This window comes from Cyprinus carpio, chromosome B19 (assembly GCF_018340385.1).
Source record: "Cyprinus carpio isolate SPL01 chromosome B19, ASM1834038v1, whole genome shotgun sequence".
Lineage (NCBI taxonomy): Eukaryota > Metazoa > Chordata > Actinopteri > Cypriniformes > Cyprinidae > Cyprinus > Cyprinus carpio.
The window spans coordinates 2,313,892-2,335,768 of record NC_056615.1 but is presented as its reverse complement, the minus strand read 5'-3'; the positions used below and the strand labels follow the sequence as shown (position 1 = coordinate 2,335,768).

Genomic DNA, 21,877 nt, shown 5'->3' with positions numbered 1-21,877 from the left:
CTCCTGAAACATTTGTGTCTCATATTTTTGAGCAGTCAATGCAATTTGGGAAAGAAATCAATTAAATCGTATGTGTGTGAAAATATTGTGAAAAATTCATTTTAATTTTCATAAGTAACTAATTTAAAAACAATTTTATCTCAGTAACTGTATGAGATTACAGTTACATTTATTTTGTAATTAAATTATGTAATTCCATTACATGTAACTACAGTAGATACTCTCCAACACTGTGCATAGAATTAGTTCATAATGTATAGTGTGCATCATTTGGGACACAACAGACTTTTTCTAAAGAGGTTCCAAAATATTCTCCCATTGGTCAGATAAACAAATAATGGGCCCCAAACCCATGCCATTGGTTTGATCCACTGCTGCTATTTCTGGCTGGTCAGGATTCCCCAACAAAATCCAGTTATGTTGGATTTGCTGTGTTTAGGGAAATTTGGGCAAGTTAACAAGTGTTAACATTTAAAGCTCTCATTTTTTTCATCCTTCCTGACGTGTCCTCAAGTTCCCTTCACCACTGCCTCATTCTCTGGCGTTCTTTCTTTCAACAGCCCTCCTTCCTTCCTCTCTCTCTCTCTCTCTCGCTCTCTCTCAGCTCGCTGGTGTTGAGTTACACAAGTCATAGTTTTAGATTGTTTGTCTGAGTGGGGCGGGGAAGTGCGGGAGAGGGGGTGGTAGGGCGTTCCTGCCCCGGCAGAGCCGATGGCCGTCCCAGGAATGCGTCTCCTCCTCACACCTGGGACACCGCCAACAATGTGGCCTCCCAATGTCACCGCATGTGAGGAAGAGAGGAGGGAGGCAAGGGAAAGCGTTTGGCTCTGGGCTACGGGAGTCTGTCCAAAGAGAGAGCGCTGGGGCTCACTACCTCTGGGTTGGCAACACACGATACTTTGACTAATACTTCCTGCTTGGATGCGTGAGTCGAGTCCCAGTTTCTTTTTTATCGTTCTTAAGATCTGGAAACCACACTGGAGTTTGGCCTCCCACTTTATAGGGCTTACTTGCAGGATTTAGATCTGGAAGTGCACTTGGACTAGAGGAATGGTATGATAAGACAGGGAATTGTGGGGATCTGACTGTCTAAGAGAGTGATTTAATTTGCAAAATCCAACACGAGCGATTAATCTCACCCCTCGACTGAGGAGGGGACTTCAAGGAGGAAGCGGGATGTAGGTGCACGTCCCCTACCATTCCTCCTCAGTGCGTGTCGCCACGATAATCCTCCCTAGTTTACTGGCTTCACAAGCTCTGATGGGAATCTGAAAGAGATGTACTGAAAGTCGCAGACATCTGGGAGAAAGAGTAATGCTCTACGCAGATACATGCACATGGGCTACAAACAACACTGGATAGCTTTTCCACATTGCATTCTGAAATCTCTTTCACATTAGCAAAATTTATCCACAGTTTTGCAGGCATTGTCTTTTTTTGTGAATACTGTTACAGAAGTCAATATCAATACAAGCAGCTTTCTGCTGGTCAACAGGTTAAATCTGCATGACGATTTTTAACCTATCGCAAAATATGCTTGGGGAAATCTTTTCCCCTCACACAAAATGCCCAGTGGCATTATTTCCTATTGAAATGATTGTATTTCACACAGAAATTTGCAGAACAATGGTAGATGTGACTGCATCTTTGTTATAATTATTTATTCATCACATTCTCAGCACTGCTGTGTTAGCAGACATTATTACATTGCACTCTAGAATACTCAGTTCTTATTGGTCAGTTGTGCAATTCAGCTGTATAATTCCTAATATTTGCCTTCATCAGTGGCAACATTGAATTTCAGATCATGAAAGATGGTGGAGTGTTAGCCATTTTTACTAGCTCCCACCAAACTAAACCACAGACATGTACATCTGAACGCTCAAAGTGACTGACAGACGAATAACAGGAAATTAAGTGGGAAAGAGGTGATGAGTCACTTTCAACCCAAGCTACTTGCTGATGTCAATGGATTGAATCCATGCGACCAACTGGAACTCGTTGCATAGGAAAATCTTTTTCCTTTGCACGAAATTCCCAGTCATGTGGCTTCATATTCAAATGACTGGATTTCACCCACAGAAATTTGCCGAACAGTGTTCAATGTGACTATACCTTTATGATCACATTGTTTAATGTGCAATTCATAGTACATTACAAATTCGTCACATTCTCAGCACTGCTGTGTTAGCAGACATTATTACATTGCATTCTAGAATTGCGGAATCCAGTCGTTAAAATGGAATTTACTGTAAGATGCAGAATGTCACAGAATTTAGTAGGTGCATTCGCTTAAATTAAAATGATATGGACTAGCGTCTTTGAATATTAAACCACAAAAATACTATTTAAATAATAATCTGTTATGTTCTGTGTGTCTCTGCGTGAGTGAATGAATGATGTAGACGCATAGTTTCATTTCAGCCTCTACCGCCTCATTATATGAGTTCATGAACACATAAACATAATCCCTACAACTGCTCCGAGAGTCACTTCATGAGCATGTTACTGTTTCTTTTGAGAAAAACTACAATCATATTAACAAACAGAAACGTAAATGTCTTCACAGCAACCTGCCAAAATAAAAGTTTGGTTTAACTTGAAGAAACAATGACAGAAATGTACTTAATATGACAGTACTACCACTAAAAAAATATGATTAAAACATTATTTTTAATGAATTTTTCCCAAAGGCATCGTAAGCTTAAGTACATTGTAGCTCAATGGGTTTACGATGTACTTAAGCTTACGATGCTTTTGGGAAACGCAGCCCAGAATTTATTTGCCAGAAAAATGTAAATACACAACATAGTATTCCTAAAAATAAATAAATAATAAATACTTTTTACATGCTTTTGATTATTAAAATGTAATGAAACCATTAAAATAGAATCCAGAAAATTATTGGAAAAAAAGAGAATTTGTGAATTTGAGGAAAAAAAAAACTTTAAATATGTAATTTTTTGTTAAACGTTCAGTAAATTGCTGTTAAATTGTGTGTCTCATGATTTCAATTAATCAGATATGCTTTTTTAATTAATGCAAATTAATTTAACTTTAGTCTAGAAAAGTTTAATTTGGGGGTGGGGGGGGGGGGTGGAATCCAGAAAAACAAAATATCTACTCATCTTTTTTAACTTCTTAGTTCTTAGGGCTCTGGGATACTCAAATCTGATTGCACAACTCATATCTACTCATCTTTTTTTTCCCCTAATATTCACTATTGTCAATGGCAACATGGTGTATCAGACCATAAAATATGCTATGATATAAGCAGTTTCAGTTTTCACCAAATTAAAGCACTAACATGTAAATTTGAACACTATAAAGGTGTTCGCACTCTCAGTCAGACTATCTGTGTATCTGATTGCAATCTCATCTAAATGACTGATTTTCCACACATTGTATCACAACTGTTCAGATCTGATCTTTGTGTCCCATGCATGGTGCTCTTTAATTTTATAGAATATCTGCATTGGTTTATAAGGACAACAAAACATCTGGTTTGCACTGCAGATGTTGTCTTACAACATGGCAACATGTTGGCCTTGCAACATTGTTATGTCTTGCAGTGGCAGAAACGTATTAAACTGGAATGCGCAACGTGTTGCCGCCAGTCTCAAAACTAAAAGGGTTGTGTAGACCAGCAATATATTGTAATTTTCTGCTTGACTTGCACTTTGCAACAAAACAATCTAGTTTCTACAAACAATGTCTGATGTGTCTACATTTTGCATGGTGCAACATCTGATCAGTGCTGTCAGACAGAAACGGATATCCAGAAATGGGATCTGAAAAGTATTTCAAATATTAATGTAGCCTGAAAGGCTTTTTCTGTTTACACTTGCTAAATATGAACGTAAATGTATATTCCAATAATATATGCACAAAATAGGATTTGGACTGACAGACTGAACAAGGCTAAAGTAACTGACTAACTAAAGTGTGCCTTACTATGCCCTCACATTAGTGACATTTCTATGGAATTAAATGGGAAAAAGGACGATAGTGTAGCGATGCATGAAGTGCATTTACATTTATTCATTTAGCAGACGATTTTATCCAAAGCAACTTACAAATCGGGAATACATCAAGCGATTCATCTTAAAAGAGACAAATAGACACAGGAAGTGCTCATCAAGTTTCAATCATTCTTCAAATAAGTACAAGCTAGAAAGATGAAAGAGAAGAGAAAAAGATTTTTATTTTATTTATTTTTTTAGGATGAAGTAAGATAGTAACTAAAGAGATGAGTTTTCAGCTGTCGTTTGAAAATTGTCAGGGATTCAGCATTCCGGATAGAGGTGGGAAGATCATTCCACCAGCCAGGAACGGTAAACGAAAATGTTCTGGAAAGTGATTTTGTGCCTCTTTGTGATGGTACCACGAGTACAGCTCACAATGTCACTTTCGAATCAAGCAGCTTTCTGTTGGTCAGTGTGGTGAATCCACGTGACTTGAACCGCTGTGAAATCGTGGAGAAATGTTTCGCCTCATGTGAAATTCCAGATTGTATTGATTCCTTTTGAAATGTACAGAGCTCCACACTTGGCATGTAGGGGAAAATACACTATATCATGTCCACAAATGAATAATTTACTAAAATAAAAGAATAAATTAGTAAATCATGGTCAAGAATTAAGTTGTGGAAATGAGTTAATATTTTTTTCTTCCTGCAAAAATTCCTGCTCAATATTGATTTTTTTCCTTTTTTTATTCACAGAGACAGGTGTGCTATTTAAGGACACCAAATCCAGTAATATCTGTCTTTTTTTTTTTTTTTTTTTGGTATTCAATAAAAATACGTTAAGGTTCAGTTCTATGGCTCAGACTTTTTATCATCCCCTCCCCAGGCATTCACGTCTTTGTATTTACTTACCGTATGTTTCTGGCTGTAGAAAGCAAAGACAGGAAACTACATGCAAACGAATATTACAGACTGTTGGAGGCTTGATAAGTGTGTTGTGAGAAGATCCTCTGAGCGGGACGCAGCAGAACATACAGATGGAGTGTGACGTACTGGCAGTGGTGTGTGTGTGTGTGTGTGTGTGTGTGTGTGTGTGTGTGTGTGTGTGTGTGTGTTTAAGAGGCGCGTAACCTCACGAGTGCATCCTGGCGGCAGTCTGTATGACATGAAGGCATGGGGCCAGCGGAGTGTCAGCAGGTGTTGTGCAGAGTTCTGCCTGGCTGCGTCAGACACTGAGTGAGTGAACAGGAGATGACAGGCCCTCACCGGCCCCTTCACTCAACCTGTCACGCGAGGTCACCTGCAGCCCCGGGTTCTCATCACTCATACACACACACTTACAGAGAGTCACAGAGATTCTAGATATCAGCCATCACAAGAGGAATCAAAAGAATATTAAAGAGCTCTTTCAAGATAATTTCTGTACTGTATGTGTGGATTACTGTTGATTACATTTACATTTTACATTTACATTTAGTCATTTTGCAGATGCTTTTATCCAAAGCGACTTACAATTGGGCAATACATAAAGCGATTCTTCTTAAAGAGGCAACCAGACTCAGGAAGTGCTCGTAATGCCAAGTTTCAGGCATTGTTCAAATAAGTACAAGCTAGAGAGGGAAGGAATAAATAAAGAGAAGGTTTTTTTTTTAGGATGAAGTAAAGTAGCCTCGAAAGAGATGAGTTTTTCAGCTTTCACTTGAAAATTGTCAGGGTTTCTGCATTCCGGATAGAAATGGGAAGATCATTCCACCAGCCAGGAATAGTGAACGAGAATGTTTTGGAAAGTGATTTTGAGCCTCTCTGTGATGGTACCACGAGGTGTCGCTCACTAGCGGATCTCAGACTTCTGGAGGGGATGTAGATTCGTAATAGTGAGTGGAAATAGGCAGGTGCTGAGCCTGTGGATTTTCTTTATGCAAGCATCAGTGTCTTGAACTTGATGGGAGCTGCAACTGGTAGCCAGTGCAAGGAGATAAAGAGAGGTGTAACATGGGCTCTTTAGGGCTCATTGAAGACCAGACGTGCCGCTGCATTCTGAATCATTTGTAGAGGATTGATTGTGCTTGATGGAAGTCCAGCCAGAAGAGCACTGCAGTAGTCCAACCTAGAAATGACAAGGACCTGGACAAGAAGGTGTGCAGCATGCTCCGTTAGAAAGGGCCTGATCTTTATGATGTTGTGCAATGCAAACCTGCAGGATCAAGCAGTCTTTGCAATGTGGTCTTTGAAGGTCAGTTAGTCATCAAAGATTACACCAAGATTTGTGACTGAACTTGATGGGGTAATTGTAGAAGAACCTAGCTGGATGGTGAAGTCATGCTGTAGATTTGGAATGGCAGGGAAGACAAGAAGCTCAGTCTTTGCCAGGTTGAGCTGTAGGTGATGTTCTTTCATCCATGCGGAGATGTCTGCCAGGCAGCCTGAGATCTGTGAAGCTACCATTGCATCATCTGGTTGAAATGAGAGATAGAGATGTGTGTCATCAGCATAGCAATAGTAGGAGAAGCCATGTTGGGTCTCGAGGGCATGTTGCAGGATGGCTGGAGAGGAGAAGTTTTGATACTTCTGCCTCAGTGAGGGGACAGAAGGAGAAGATGGGAGTTTGAGCAGTGGGTGTGGTTGGTTTGAGGTCCTGTGTGTGTGTGGGGCTGAGAATTGACTACTGATTGTTCTAGTTTTGTCTGTGAAGATTACCATGGACAATAATTTAGACAGCAGTTGTGCATCTCTGTGAATGAACATTTAAAAGGTTCTGCAGTTTCAGAAGTATAACAAGTTGATTAAAGTCACACGAAAATAACGTGGTATCTGATTTTACTCACCGGAGACTGTTCACTGTTGTTGGCATTGTAAAGAGGGGCCAATCCTCTACGGTGGGAGTATTCAAACTTTTTGATGCCACAGACCCCAGATTTTATGATCACTTTAAGAGGAAGTCTAAAATATACAGACTGCTAGATATTTTCACATTCAGTGTCTCGTTAATACACTGTAAAACTATCCACCTACTTCAGCTTAAGTTCAGATTGCTACCTTAAATTTTGGAGTGTGTGATCAAATTATTTTAATTCAAATTATAATAAAGTGATAATTAATTATAAACAATTTTTCAGGGCGTCATTGTTACACGTATTAAATGTACTTACTGTTATAATAACAACAAATTAAGCATAATTACATGCAAGTAACCCTAAGACAAACCCTAATCCTAACCTTATATAGTAAGTACATGTAGTTAATTAATATTACTCAGTACAGAAATCCATAATTACACTGTAACAAGGACACCTTAAAATAAAGTGTAACCTTAGTTATATTTAGTTGAATCTTAAAAAAAAAAAAAAAAAAAAAAAACCTGCAACAGGTTAAATGAATTTGATTAGTTAAAGTAATGGAAAAAAAAACATATGTTGATGAGTTTTACAGTGAGAAAAATAAGGTGAGATATATTCTAAAGATAGCATGTTTATTACAAATATAACTAATTATATTGTTACTATGGTGAATCCCAGTGCAGTCATTAAAATATTATTTGGAAGTGTTTACATTGTATTAAGTTGACAGCATATCTGTTTTCTACCCACTATTACTCTATTTTTAATGAAAGTTTGGTGGCTAATTTGTATGAAACCGAATACAATTTTAGATTTTCTTTCATAAGAAATCAGCAGCTTGTAAAATCAAATCAGGTTGTTTTCATTTCAGCTATTCCAGTTACTTTAGCTTTACAAAAACAAAGGTTATACTGTTATTGCAAACTGGTACTTGTTACAACAGTATTTTAATTTATTGTCATAATCACTAATAATAACACACTGGTTTGTAGCACAAATTATTTTACCGTTTACTGATCTTAGTTAATCATAGTTATGTTGTGACACAAAGAATACAGTTTCCAGGTCCAAGCCTCTGCTTGCTTCCACTGAGAATATAAGGCTCAACAGATATGTATCTGTACTGAGTACTGTTTATTCATACCACACACCTAAACTAAACACTTCAGTACTCCTGGACACCATTATACCAACAATTTAAAAAATAATAAAAAATGACTGACCATCAGACAATAATATATTAATATCATGGAGATCATATGATTTTTCTGTAGAATTTGGAGCACACTGTGTGTGTGTACTGTATATTATAACTTTTTATGTCAGACTTAACCGATAGCATCTAATGAATATGCAGTATTGGAAATAGTGAAAGTGAAAGTCGTGACATTTGTCAAGTATGGTAACCCATACCTTGTGAAAGTAAAGTCGTTGACTGCAAGTAAAATACTAAAAATTGGTGCTCTGCAAAACCCATCCAAGTGCAAACACACAGCAGTAAGGTGAACAACCGTGAAACACACCCGTTGCAGTTAGAGATATCATGGGAGAACGGGGGTTCAGTGCCTTGCTCAAGGGCACTTCAGCCATGGGTTTGAGGGTGGAAGAGAGCACTTTTTTTCACTCCCTTTTTCGAACCTGCGACCTTTTTTCCAAATCTCTAACCATAACAGCTATTTCTTTTCAAACAAAATGGTGGAAAGTACAGATAACAAAAATAAATAAATAATACATAAATGCACACAAATATAACTCAATAAAATTAAAATAATATAATTTTATTTATAAAATAAATAAATAATACATAAATGCACACAAAGATAACTCAACACCCTTATCATGTTCTATTTTTTTTTATTTTAATTTATTTAATTCACTTTTATTTGTTTGTTTGTTTGTTTGTTTTAAAATATATTGTATTAAACATATTTATAAAATATTTAAACTTTTTACAGACCCACAAATACATTCTTTTTTTCCCCCTCCTTCTTTGGTAAGGTTTCTCAGGTCACGATGGAACTGCAGGGGGTTTATGTGTTGATGAAAAGCTAGTAATTAATTAAAAGGTGCAAAATGTAAAATTAAAACTTAATAACTTTAAAAATAAAATAATACAGAATACTTAAATAGGTAGGCCTATTCTATTTGTTTACCTGCATGTCATGTGACCATTAGCCTAACAATATCAGAGGACCGTAAACATATGAGTGTGTTGCTAAATTATTGAATTTTAACAAAAAAAATCTCAATTGGTTCTTGAAGCACATATTTTATATATTGTATTGTATAATTGTAAATAGTTTAGGTCTATATAGGCTAAAGGCAATTCACTGAGAACACAAATATGTTAAGCAGGATCCCACCTCAAAATGATTTAGACAAATATAACAAGCTTTTTATGTACAGTCAAACGATTAATCACATCTAAAATAAAAGTTTTTGTTTATATAATATACGTGTGCTGTGTATATTTATGTATATATAAATACACATGCATGTATATAGCTATTTAATATATATATATATATATATATATATATATATATATATATATATATATATATATATATATATATATATATATATATATATAATAAGGAATATAAATAAATACATGCAAATACATGTACATATTTTCAATGTCTTTAATATATAATATTTAATTAAATATTAAATATATACTGTATGTGTGTGTATTTATATATAGATAATAAATATACACAGTACACTCACATATATTATGTAAACAAAAACTTTTATTTTGGATGCGATTAATCGTTTGACAGCATTAATTTAAATACATTTTTCATTCTTCCACAGTGACGAGTTTAAATGATTCTTGTTGTTTTATGGAAATCAACAGATGTACAGTATATCTGTCACAAGATTCATTAGATTTCTTCATAACACAATATGTAATTTCACAGTACAGCTGTATAGCCCACATTTCATCTTTTTAGCTGTATTTCCCCAGCTGTCAGAGCTGGAAGTGGACTCAGCTTTAACATCAATCCGTTCCTGTTTTATTCTCATGAAATGGAAAGAAAGAAAAATTGAAGAGAGAGAAAAAAAAATCCCAGCCTGAATTATAGAGAGGGAAGAAACAGAGGGGAGTTCATAGGGTCGTATATCATTAAGCAATTGAGAAAGTTAATTAGGCAGCTCTGATAATTATTGCCATGGCAACCTGAGCGCACTCATGCACATTTGATTAATGAGGTGCCATTATCCGCGCCAGTGAGACAGTGCAGTCATAGAGGAGTGCGCGAGACCCCTAGCGGGACACAAAGACACGCGATGAAACAATGACAGGCCAGACGAAACCCAGAGCCACACTGTGAGTGAATGCAGCAATAAAACAATCACGAGATCCTTGCGTATACAGCCTCAGCGCTAATTAGATGTGTGCATAGATGTGTTTTTGCATAGAAACATGTTTCCGTGTTTTTTTTTATACTTAAGTTAGATTTTAATGGATGTATTCATCTGGTCAAAATCTATAAAAAGATCTTTCCATATGCAGCTCTTTCTCACATCTTGGCATATGCCCATATCATGCATTAGAGTTGTGTGTGAAGCCCATATCTAGACAGCTTTGTCACACACTACCCTCTAGTGGACAAACCTCATTAAGTCTTACTCTCTCTGTGTTGAAGGCTTTTATGTTTTTTTTTTTTTAACTGTTCATCACTCATAAATGTCATCGTGAAGAGCGTGGAGTCGTTCAAAAACAAAATGAGTCAGTGATTGCAGTAAAGATACAAGTGCGACAGCCTAACCTGTGCTTGTTAAAGTGCTGTCACATTTTCTAAGTGATCAGCTTTATGATTTTCAACCAGGTCAATAAATAAATACAGACATTAAATGAAGTACCTGCCACTGATTTGAGAAAATAAATAAATAATTCTGGTTGCTTGGTCATAGCTAGTCTCACAGCCTGGCCAGCAGTTTTATTTACATATTATTTTTCAAGCAGGGTCCATTTATCAATTAGACCATCACAGACACTTTTGTCACTTTTCAACCACCCAAAAATCCATATGCATTCATGATGGTAAATTTCACACAGAAGCACTATTTTTTTTCCAAACAAACAAACAACAACAAAATCAGTCATGTTAAGGGCAAGGAATACTGTTTATTAGACAAATAATCCAATAATAATTCCTTTCACGTTTCATCTTTTCGCCTGTGCTTTTCACTCACAAGTCCATCGCATTCAGATATATATAGGCTATAAAAAATCTTTATAAACATTAACACAACAGTTCACATTACAAGACAGCTTCCTGCACTCAGATGACACAAATCAGTGTCCTCTTTTCGTCAGTGTTTGCCATTCTCTCAATAAACCGACATACGCACAGCCACAGTCTTCTCAAACGGTTCATAATGTCCTAAACATAATACAGTCTGCCTCATGAAAACAGTGACAGATTAAACACGTGCCCAAACTTACAGATCCATTTCCTGTAACGTAACGTTTGGTTTGTTTGTACTTAAAATACGTAATACGAAAACGTCTTTTTAAAAACATTAAAAGTACAGCTGAAAATTGTGTGGCCATTTTGACTAGCAAAGAAACACTCAGGCTTTAAAAAAAAAAAAAAAAAAAAGAGCAAAAAATATGTATTAAATGTATGTTTTGGTTGCTGCACACCATTCACTGCTGAAAACAAGCTTGAGAGCGCATTACTCACATCGTTCACCTCAGTAACCTGTAACACGAGGAAATCGACACGCTTTCAGGGTAAAAAAACTCGAAAGAACCAAACAAGAACATATCCAGGTTATTATATTTAGCATGTAGAAAAATGAAAGATTTCGGTAACACTTAAGAGTTCATCTGTTACCTCGAGCTGATCTCATGGCAATTCGTACGCATTTTACAAGGTAGCTAATTTGTATGAATTCATACAACTTTTTCTAAATCGTACATATTTTATGAGTTCCCCAATTCATATGAGTCTGAACGGCCTACCCATCACTGGGGTCTAGACAAAACGTACAAAATCATACGATTGAGGTACGAATAAAATGCGTGCGAACTGCTCGTGAGATAGCGCTGGTCATTAGTCAATTGAAAATAACAATAAAAAACACCTTTTCTACCTTCGTTAAGTTCACAATTTGCGAAAACATTATTAAAATAAAAGTTGTATCTGTTAATGTTATTTATACCAGACCCGAGCTGATAAACTAACAATGAACAGTATTTTTATTCACTAAACGTAGCAAAGATTAATAAATATTGTAACGAAAGTATAGCTCATTGTAAGTTAATATTAGCTTATGCATTAACTATCAGGGCTTTTTATTTTTTCCTAACGATTTTGGGGTGAAATAAACCAAATATTTATTTGTGATATTCACTCGCCCCACAGTTTATAGTGTCATCTTCAGACGTGAAATATGTAACCCATGTGACAGAGCCTCAAACTGTAACAGGCAGCGTTATGAACTTGAAGTAGTGCTGTCAAATTATTAATCGCATTTTGTTTACATATGATATGTGTGTGTACTGTGTATAGTATATATAAATACACACACGTACAGTATATATTCTGAAAGTATTTACATATGTGTGTGTGTGTGTGTGTGTATATAAGCTGTCCAAACCTACATGAAAAAAAGAGAAATATTATTAACCACATTATTTTAGAAAGCTGAGTTAAATGTCACTAGCCACACCCAGGCCTGAGTACTGCCCGACCTGTTGAATCAAGAAATCACTTCAATAGAACCTTTCTGACAAAGTGAAGCATGCTGAAAGAGCAACACATCATACCGCGATCTAAAGAAATTCAAGAACAGAAAAAACAATACAAAAGTGTTGACATGTATCAGTCTGGAAAGGGTTATAAAGGCATTTCTAAGGCTTTGGGACTCCAGCGAGCAAAACTTGGAACCGTGGAGAACCTTCCCAGGAGTGGCCTGCCAACCAAAATTACTCCAAGAGCACAACGACGACTCATCCAGGAGATCATAGAAGAACCCAGAACAACATCTAAAGAACGGCAGGCCTCACTTGCCTCAGTTAAGGTCAGTGTTCATGATTCAACAATAACAAAGAGACTGGGCAAAAACAGCATCCATGGGAGAGTTCCAAGGCAAAAGCCACCAAAAAGAACACAAAGGCTCATCTCACATTTGCCAAAAATATCTTTATAATCCCCAAGACTTTTGGGCAAATATTCTGTGGACTGATGAGACAAAAGCTGAACTTTTTGGAAGGTGTGTGTCCCGTTACATCTGGCATAACACCAACACAGCATTTCATAAAAAGAACATCATAGCAACAGTCAAACCTGGTGGTGGTAGTGTGAGGGTCTGGGGTCAGCACCTGGACGACTCGCCATAATTGATGGAAGCATGAAATCTGCACTCCATCAGAATGTCTGGCCGTCAGTTTGTGACCTCAAGCTCAAACACACTTGGCTTATGCAGCAGGACAATGATCCCAAACCTCTGAATGGCTCAAGAAAAACTAAATTAAGGTATTGGAGTGACCAAGTCAAAGACTGAACTTAAATCTGATTGAGATGCTGTGGCTTGACCTTAAACAGTCCTTTCATGCTCAAAAACCCTCCAGTGTGGAAGAATTAAAACAATTCTGCAAAGAAGAGTGGGCCAAAATTCCTTCACAGCGACGTGAAAGACTCATTGCCAGTTATCGCAAACGCCTGATGGCAGTTTTTGCTGCAAAGGGTGGCACAACCAGTTATTAGATTTAGGGGGCAATTACTTTTTCACACAGTGCCAGGCAGGTTTGGACAGCTTTTTTTCAAATCTGCATTTTGTATTTACTTGCATTATCTTTGTGTAAAATTAGTTTGATGATCTGAATCTTTTAAGGGTGACAAATATGCAAGATAAAAACAAAACAAAACAGGAAAGGGGCAAACACCTTTTCACAGCACTGTACATTCATGTAATTTATATTATATATAAATATAATTTAATATATAAATATTTTTCTGAAATATATACATGCATATGTTTACATTTATATATATATATATATATACACAGTACACACACATATATTATGTAAACAAAAACTTTCATTCTGGATGCGATTAATCGTTTGACAGCACTAATTTGAAGTATGTATCAGAAATGTTGCAAACATGAAGTTTGGAACCAATAACTTCAAACGAACTCTAAGATGTAATCTTCAGATCTTTCACAGTGTGTCTGTCCCGTGTTAAATCAGCAGGGAGGGGGTGGGCTTTTTGCCAGGCCACGCCTCCTTGGCGTACTTTTTCTTGCGCGGCTCGTTGAGCGTCTCGGTGGAGTAGGGTCCGGGAGTGGGAGTGGGGTTCAGCACAGCGGGCGGCTGCGTCGTCGTGGGCGAGAGGTCCACCTCCGGGGCCGGGTTGGGGAAGGGCAGGGGCATCCCGCCCGTGATGGCAGACGAGCCGCCCTGTCCTGCGGCCTCCTGGCTGGCGGGCGGCAGGTCTCCGTACAGACCGGCGCTCAGCGGGAAGCTCTGTAACCGGCGCGCCACGCTCTCCTCTAATCCCAGCGTGCTGTGACCTTCCAGCTTCTTCTTCTGTGGTGCAGAAGTTTCAAAAACTGAATGCATTTTACAACTGTGAACACATTCTTAGCAATGCATATTACTAATCAGAAATTAAGTTTTGATGTATTTACAGTAGGAAATTTACTAAATATCTTCATGGAACATGATCTTTACTTAAAATCCTAATGATTTTTGGCATAAAAGAAGTTGATAATTTTGACCCCTACAATGTATTGTTGGCTATTGCTACAAATACACCCCAGCGACTTAAGACTGGTTTTGTGCTCCAGAGTCACCATTCATCTTGATAATGTCAGAAAACTTTGATAGAAAGTTATGTAATGGATTACAATCAACCAAAAATTGTTCAGCTGTTAAATTTAAGTACACAATTAGATTATACCAATTTAGGTCAACCAATTAGCAAGCAATGCTTACTTTTGTTCAGTCTGTGGTGTAAAAAGGTTGCATTAGCAATTACAGAAAAAACATGGTCAGGTCAAAGAGTTTACTTTATTTTGCTATCCTCACTTACATCAATGAACTATAGTGTCCTGCATCCACTAGTAAAAAAAAGATATCTGGTGTCTGAATAATTTTTGGTTTGACTGTAGAAGTACATCTAAGCTCCTTTACATTCAGACGCCGACGAAGCCTTTTAGAAGCCATTACTCCCGCATTATACAATTTCCTGTTTGCGAGCCATGCAACAAACAACTTAAAGTGTATTGAGAGAACGGCTGTTCTCAAATCCATTAAAATCAATGACGACATGCTAAAACAACCAGCAGACAAGAGCAGGCCGATGATCGCACCTTAATAGGAACCACAGCCGTCTGCACCATGTTTCTGAAGCGTCCTACAGACGGGTCCACGTCCTCTGTGAGAAGAGAAACGTCAAAAGAATGAGAGAAGAGAGTGTGTGAAGACTGTGCACTGAATATTGCACACACTTTTGGGGTCCGTAAGATTTTATTAATGCATTTAAACAAGTCTCAACTGCTCACCACAGCTGCATTTATATGATTAAAAATTCAGTAAAAACAGTGAAATATTAATGCTTTTAAAATAAGTGTTTTCTTTTTGAATATCTGTTAAAATGTAATTTAGTTCTGTGATCAAAGCTAGATTTTCAGCATCATTACTCCATTCTTCAGTGTCACATGATCCTTCTGAAGTAGAGCTGTGCAAAAAATCGAATGCGATTTTCATGCGCATCTCCTCAGTAAAGGCGCTCCTGTGATTAGTAGTATGTCTCCAGCACGTGCATTCAGATCAGGGTTGCCAGGTTTTCAAAACAAAACCTGCCCAGTTGCTTCTCAAAACTAGTCCAATCGTGTTTCGTTCCGGGCGATAAAAATACACGTTTTTGGCAGAGTTGCCTTGGTAATATTCACAATTTAGGGGCTAAATATCACGTTATTGGTATTGGGGTCGCTTCAACCCGTGAACATGAAAAACAACCACAGACTTGGCAACACTGGTTGGCATTTACTACACAGAGCCGTAATTCACTGACAGTCTACACAAAAGCGATTTTGTGTAGCTTGTCGGTGGACTACGGCTCTGTGTAGTAAATGCCGCTCCACCTGAACCAGTGTTGCCAAGTCCGTGGTTGTTTTTCATGTCCACGGTTTGAAGCGACCTCAATCCCAATAGCATGATATTTAGCCCCTAAAATGTGAATATTACCAAGGCAACCCTGCCAAAAAACGTATATTTTAACCCCGGGATGCAATTTTTATCGGGGAACCTCCTGGAAACACGACTGGGCTAGTTTTGATAGGCAACATTTCATGATAAGTTGTGAAAACCTGGCAACCCTGATCTTAACGCACATGCATGAGATATACTTCTAATCACAGGAGCGTCTTTACTAATGAGATGCGCATGAAAATCGTATTCTGTTTTTTGCACAGCTCTACTTCAGAAATCATTCTAATGTGCTGATTGCTGCTCGAGAAACATTTCTGATTATTATCAATGTTCAAAACAGCTTTATATTTTTGTAGAAACCGTGATGCATTTTATTTTTCAGGATTCTATGATGAATAGAAAGTACAGCATTTATTTGAAATAGAAATATTATGTTACACTATAAATGTCTTTACTCTCACACTTTTGATCAATTTAATGCATCCTTGCCGAATAAAAATATTCATTTCTTTTAGAAAGCATCTTACGGAGTCCAAACTTTCGAACAGTAGAGTACATATATATTCTTTATTCCTCTTGTGAGTACCTGGGTTTATGATCTCCTCTTCTTCACTGAAGGAAACTCGCGAGCTCCTCCTCTTCCTCTTGGGTCTCTGGATTTCCAGGTTTCCCTCCTCAATGGTGAGCGTAGAGATGCGTTTGTTATGAGCCGTGTTGAACTCTGTCAGGTTCTGGAGGAAACCAGACATTATGCATATGAAACTCTTGATCGAAACAGTTATATTCACCTATATTTTGCATAGAATGTAAGATAGAGGATTTAACTTCACACACCTCGAGCTCGGTCTCCTCCTCCGGCAGTCCCAGCAGCCCCTTCAGTTCCTCGTCCTCCACCCCTTTACTGTCTCCTGTGCCGGAGCTGCTCTGCGTCTGTGGTTTCTCTCTCAGTGTGTAGACGCGTGTGGACGCTCCGAACGACATGGTCGAGTCGATCGGCACCTGCTGAGGTTTGTGCGGCTCGAGCCGGATTCTGCCCAGAAATGTGCCATGGGCTAGACAAGGACAAATGGAGATGAGATGGGAACGCTTCTGTACAGACCGTGCTGCTGAAGAGCTCTGCACTCACTGCTGCTGAGGTCGATGAGGAACACTCTCTTGAGGTGTCTGTGGTAGACCAGCGCCGCATGCACCCGCGAGCACGACTGGTGGTCTATGGTGAAGTCACAGAGGTCAGGGTTCCTCCCAAACAGATAGAACTTCTTCTCGTCGATGATCAGCTTCTGCAGGAGACAACATGAGGCGTAGTGCCTATGACACATTCAATACTGATCGATTTATACTCTTATTATAACGGGGTTGATGAATCACATTAATCATTAAGTGAGGTTTAAAACTGACAGTACAGCCAATTTCAAAGATGAATCATCATGTCATCATTTATTCACCCTCAAGTCATTACAAAGCCAACTGACTGACTTCCTTCTGTAGAACACAAACAAGTAAATAAATAAGTACACACACATACATAAATGCATATTTTGAAGAATGTTGCCAAGAAAGTTTTGGTGCCCATGAAAAAAAAAAAAAAAAAAAAAAAAAAAAAAATTATATATATATATATATATATATATATATATATATATATATATATATATATTATGGATAATATATATATATATATATGCATTGTATGGATATTTTTCAAAATATTTTTTTTATGGTTCACAAAAAAAAAAAAAAAAAAAAAGAAAGTCAGTTTTCATTCAATTATCATGACCCTTCCAATATGTATTTATTTACAATAAAGATTGTATTTACAAATATGATTTTTTTTTTTTTTTTTTTTTTGGTGATGGACTATTGTAAAGCTAATCATAAATGTTTAAAGATTACATTCAAATGAAAATCTTACAAAAATATTATTAATACATTATTTCTTTCTAGAACTATTGCAGGCCTAGGAAATACAATTAGTTATTAAATATTGATATTTTCCTATTATTGATGGAACCTCCTTTATTTTCCAACTCTTATAGTCTCAGAATATATATATATATATATATAAATATATATATATATATATATATATATATATATATATATATATATATATATATATATATATATATAAAGGGGAACAAGTCCACCAGGTCAAAGTTCATGAATTAACTCTGTCTTACCTCTATTAATTTGTCTCCTTTGACCACGTCCAGATGGAGTCCAGGTGGAGGTTTTCCTGCCCTGAGATTAAATTTAATTAACAATCAATGTTCATTCACCCTTCAGTCTCCTAAACCTTTCATACAGTATTTGCAGTGCAATTTCTATACACTCTATGCACAAATGCGCGTGCACTTATTTAAAATATTGACTAGAGCTGCATACAGATCCTAATAAATGATAATATTTAAGAGGAATAAAAGCAGATTAGTCTGTATGTTTTACGAAACCTATAACTTCATTCAACACTAAACACAGGAATCGGCAAAGCATCGCTTTATCACATGCCATAATTTATCCAGGGCTATAATGTACATCAGGCATCCAGGGGAATCATAATAAAGTCAGGTGATTATGAATGCAGGCATGCAGAGTGCTGTGTGTTGAGTTACTGTCCGCGCCTCAGACAGGACTGAGTTGCACTGTTTTTATCCACGCACGTGCATGCAGGGCTTTTATTTTAATTGCAATAATGATGCAATTTATTTCTTATCTCACCATGACGGGCAGTCGAAGACAGCTGTTTCTGTGCTTGCATTCGCCGCCATTTTGCCCAGTCGCGCGGAATGCTGGGTAAACATTACCAGATCTCGCTGAGGATTGTAGGACTTGTAGTTCGCTCGTTTGATACATAATGCAGATTATATGGACTTGGTTACTGATTCAATTTTTTATTTTTATTTTTTCCCCAGCTTATTTCGTTTTAAAAACAATGTCCTATTCCAAGATGACAATTTTATATACTGTATGCAGTGACAGTATTAGTATTATCTGTAAGAAATGGGTCTCAACCCTAAACAACCTGTTAACTTACCTCTATATCTATTCAGTTTTGTAGAACAGACTTTCCATTCCACTGATACTGACGTGGCATCTTGAATTATTATTATTATTATAGGCATTCTATAGGCATCATTAGTATTGAAAACCAATAATAATGCTGTAAGCCACATAACATTTGATTCCTCCCTAAAGAACTGCATTCAGATTGTGACACTGAACACATTTGTAAGCATTAAAGAAATAGTTCACCCCCCAAAAAAGGAACATTCTGTCACTAGAGCCTACTATCTTCATATATCTTCTTGTGAGTTTATAGTTTTGGAAAAACATGATGAACTTGCATTTTTTTTTGGGTGCACTGTCCCTTTAAGATGCTTAATGTATCTATATAATAGATGTTTTATTGCGAACGATAAAGGGAAAACTGTTGGCACTTTGCACCAAAATGGAATTGCTATTATGCATATTCTTAATTAATAGAGGCATCAATTACAGAAGTTAGAATTTGTTTAGAAATATTCATGATAACATAATGGTTATCACTCATAACACGTAATATTGCATGTGTTAGAATGCATTACATACATAGAGAATTGATCAAAACGCTTAATATTCCAAATGGCAAAATTTGAGAATCCATATGAACAATTTACAATGGAAGAAGAACATGTTTTTTCGGTGATAATGTATTTTAAAATATTCAGTAATGCACAACACAGTGCCTTCACTGTATTTATGGCTCTATAAAGAGACTATAATTTCTGTTCTCAATGGTAAAAAGCTAACAGCCGACCTTCTGCTCACTTGGTAAACAGCAAATTAAAACACAATCTTGGCCAGCATTTCTCAATAAATCAATACTTCAATAAAACACGATTCAAGTAAAAGTTTTATTAATAAAGCCATCCCCAACAATAAATTACACATTCACTTAGATCCCCTCTCATGAAATTCTGTTTCTCTCAAAATACTTTACAAGAACACAAAGAGTCTGTGGAAAAAAGAAATGAAAGTGAAATAAAAGCACAGTGCATCACCAGCAGGTTCCCAGTTGATGGTAAATCAGGTCAGGAATCTGTGAGCATGGCACTGAGTGCTTCTTTGAAACCAGATTTTCTTTGTTACAAAATTCAAATACAGTTGTGCTCCCAGTCTGAACACACATAAGACCTTTCATATCAGTATAAGAGCAGACACAGTGAAAGAGCACAGGAACACACAGAAGGGCTGTAATCACTCACAACATCAGCCCAGCACACGACACAAACCCAGCAATCATCCCAACCATCAGACGTCGTTCATGTACAGTATGTACAGAAGAGCAAAGACGCTCGCAGAGACAAACATCTTTTATTAGGCAGGAAGGGAAAACTCAAGTCAAGTTCAGGTAGGTACATCTATAAAACACATTTGAGTTGTTCGATTTTAAGTCTGTTCACATTGCAACATAAAGCGGTTCTGCTCAAATCAGGTTGTTGTTCTGGTTCATATCAGATACTACCTTCACTGTTTTCTTGGGACGTCACCTTCAATTATTTTATGTAATTACACAACCGTTTAAAAGTGTGGGATCAGTACTTTTTGTTCAGCAAGGATGCATTAAATTGAACAAAAGTGACACTAAAGAGTTAAATTAATACAAATAAAATAACAGCTTTTATGAATGTTTTATTGAATGTTCGATCAGTTTCCACATAAGCAGCACTGATGTTTCTTGAGCAGCAAATCTGCATATTATTATGATTTCTGAAGGATCATGTGACACTGAAGACTGGAGTAATGGTGCTGAACACTCAGCTTTGATCACAGGAATACATTACATTTAAAAATAAATTTAAAAACAGCTCTCAATTATATTATTAAATTGTAATAAATTTCACAATATTAACTTTTTACTGCATTTTTGACTTTCTGACCCCAAACTTTTGAACGGAAGTACATATGAAATATGAAATGTTGCACTTCCAATCATAAGTCTACACATTTTCTGTTATGACTGTTCAATGCAAGTCACAGCATCCAAAGGTATTTGGACCCCTAAGTCACATAAAAAAAAAAAAATTATAATAAAATAAAAAATGTCTGAATGTCTTTGCATTTCATATTATATATATATATATATGTGTGTGTGTGTGTGCTGTCAAAACGACTAATTGTAATTAATTGCATCCAAATTTTAAAAAATTGTTACATAATATATGTTTGTGTACTATGTATATTTATTATGTATATATAAATACACACACGCATGTATATATTTAAGAAAAATGTTATATTTGTATATGGAATATTTTTATAATATAAATTATAGAAATATATACATGTAAATACATGAAAATATTTTCAAAATATATACTGTGTGTATTTATATATATACAGTGCACACACATTACATAAAAACATTTTTGGATGTGATTAATCGTTTGACTAATATATATATACACACACACACACACATACACACATATATATATACACACACACTTGCCTTTTTTTCCTCTAATACAGTAATATTAATACATTAGGTGTGACTTGTGTCCAAATATTTTATATTAGTCAGACTCAATGGGATTTTTGCTGTTCACACTCATCCAAAAACAGAATCAGTCTCAAATCAGATTTGGGATGCGTGCAACTGCGATGTGAACGTAGCTTGTCTCCCCACAATGTTTCCATCGGGCCACGGTCTTACATTCCAGTGACATTCATCTGTCTGTCGGCTTCACATGGCTAGGAGGACACATAGACCCCATCCATGAAGTTCTCTTATTAATACTGACAAACAGCAACACTTGATGAAGAATCATCTCTAACCAACACAACTGAGTGCTTGTCAGGCAAATGTAGCTCTGTCCTTTGAGAACCTCAGGAAACACGGCCCAATCAAGT

The 21,877-nt window shown here is 36.6% G+C and overlaps 1 protein-coding gene across 1 annotated transcript; it reads right to left on the bottom strand.

Moving 5' to 3' along the window:
- Positions 1 to 13,832: 13,832 nt before the first annotated feature.
- ppp1r8a (protein phosphatase 1, regulatory subunit 8a) lies at positions 13,833 to 19,539 on the bottom strand. Its single transcript, XM_019124325.2, has 7 exons — positions 18,704 to 19,539; positions 18,166 to 18,226; positions 17,112 to 17,265; positions 16,820 to 17,037; positions 16,572 to 16,716; positions 15,145 to 15,209; positions 13,833 to 14,359 (listed from the first exon to the last, which is right to left on the bottom strand). The coding sequence occupies exons 1-7, from the start codon at positions 18,784 to 18,786 to the stop codon at positions 14,012 to 14,014; spliced, it is 1,074 nt and encodes a 357-aa protein (XP_018979870.2). The 5' UTR covers positions 18,787 to 19,539; the 3' UTR covers positions 13,833 to 14,011.
- Positions 19,540 to 21,877: the final 2,338 nt, after the last annotated feature.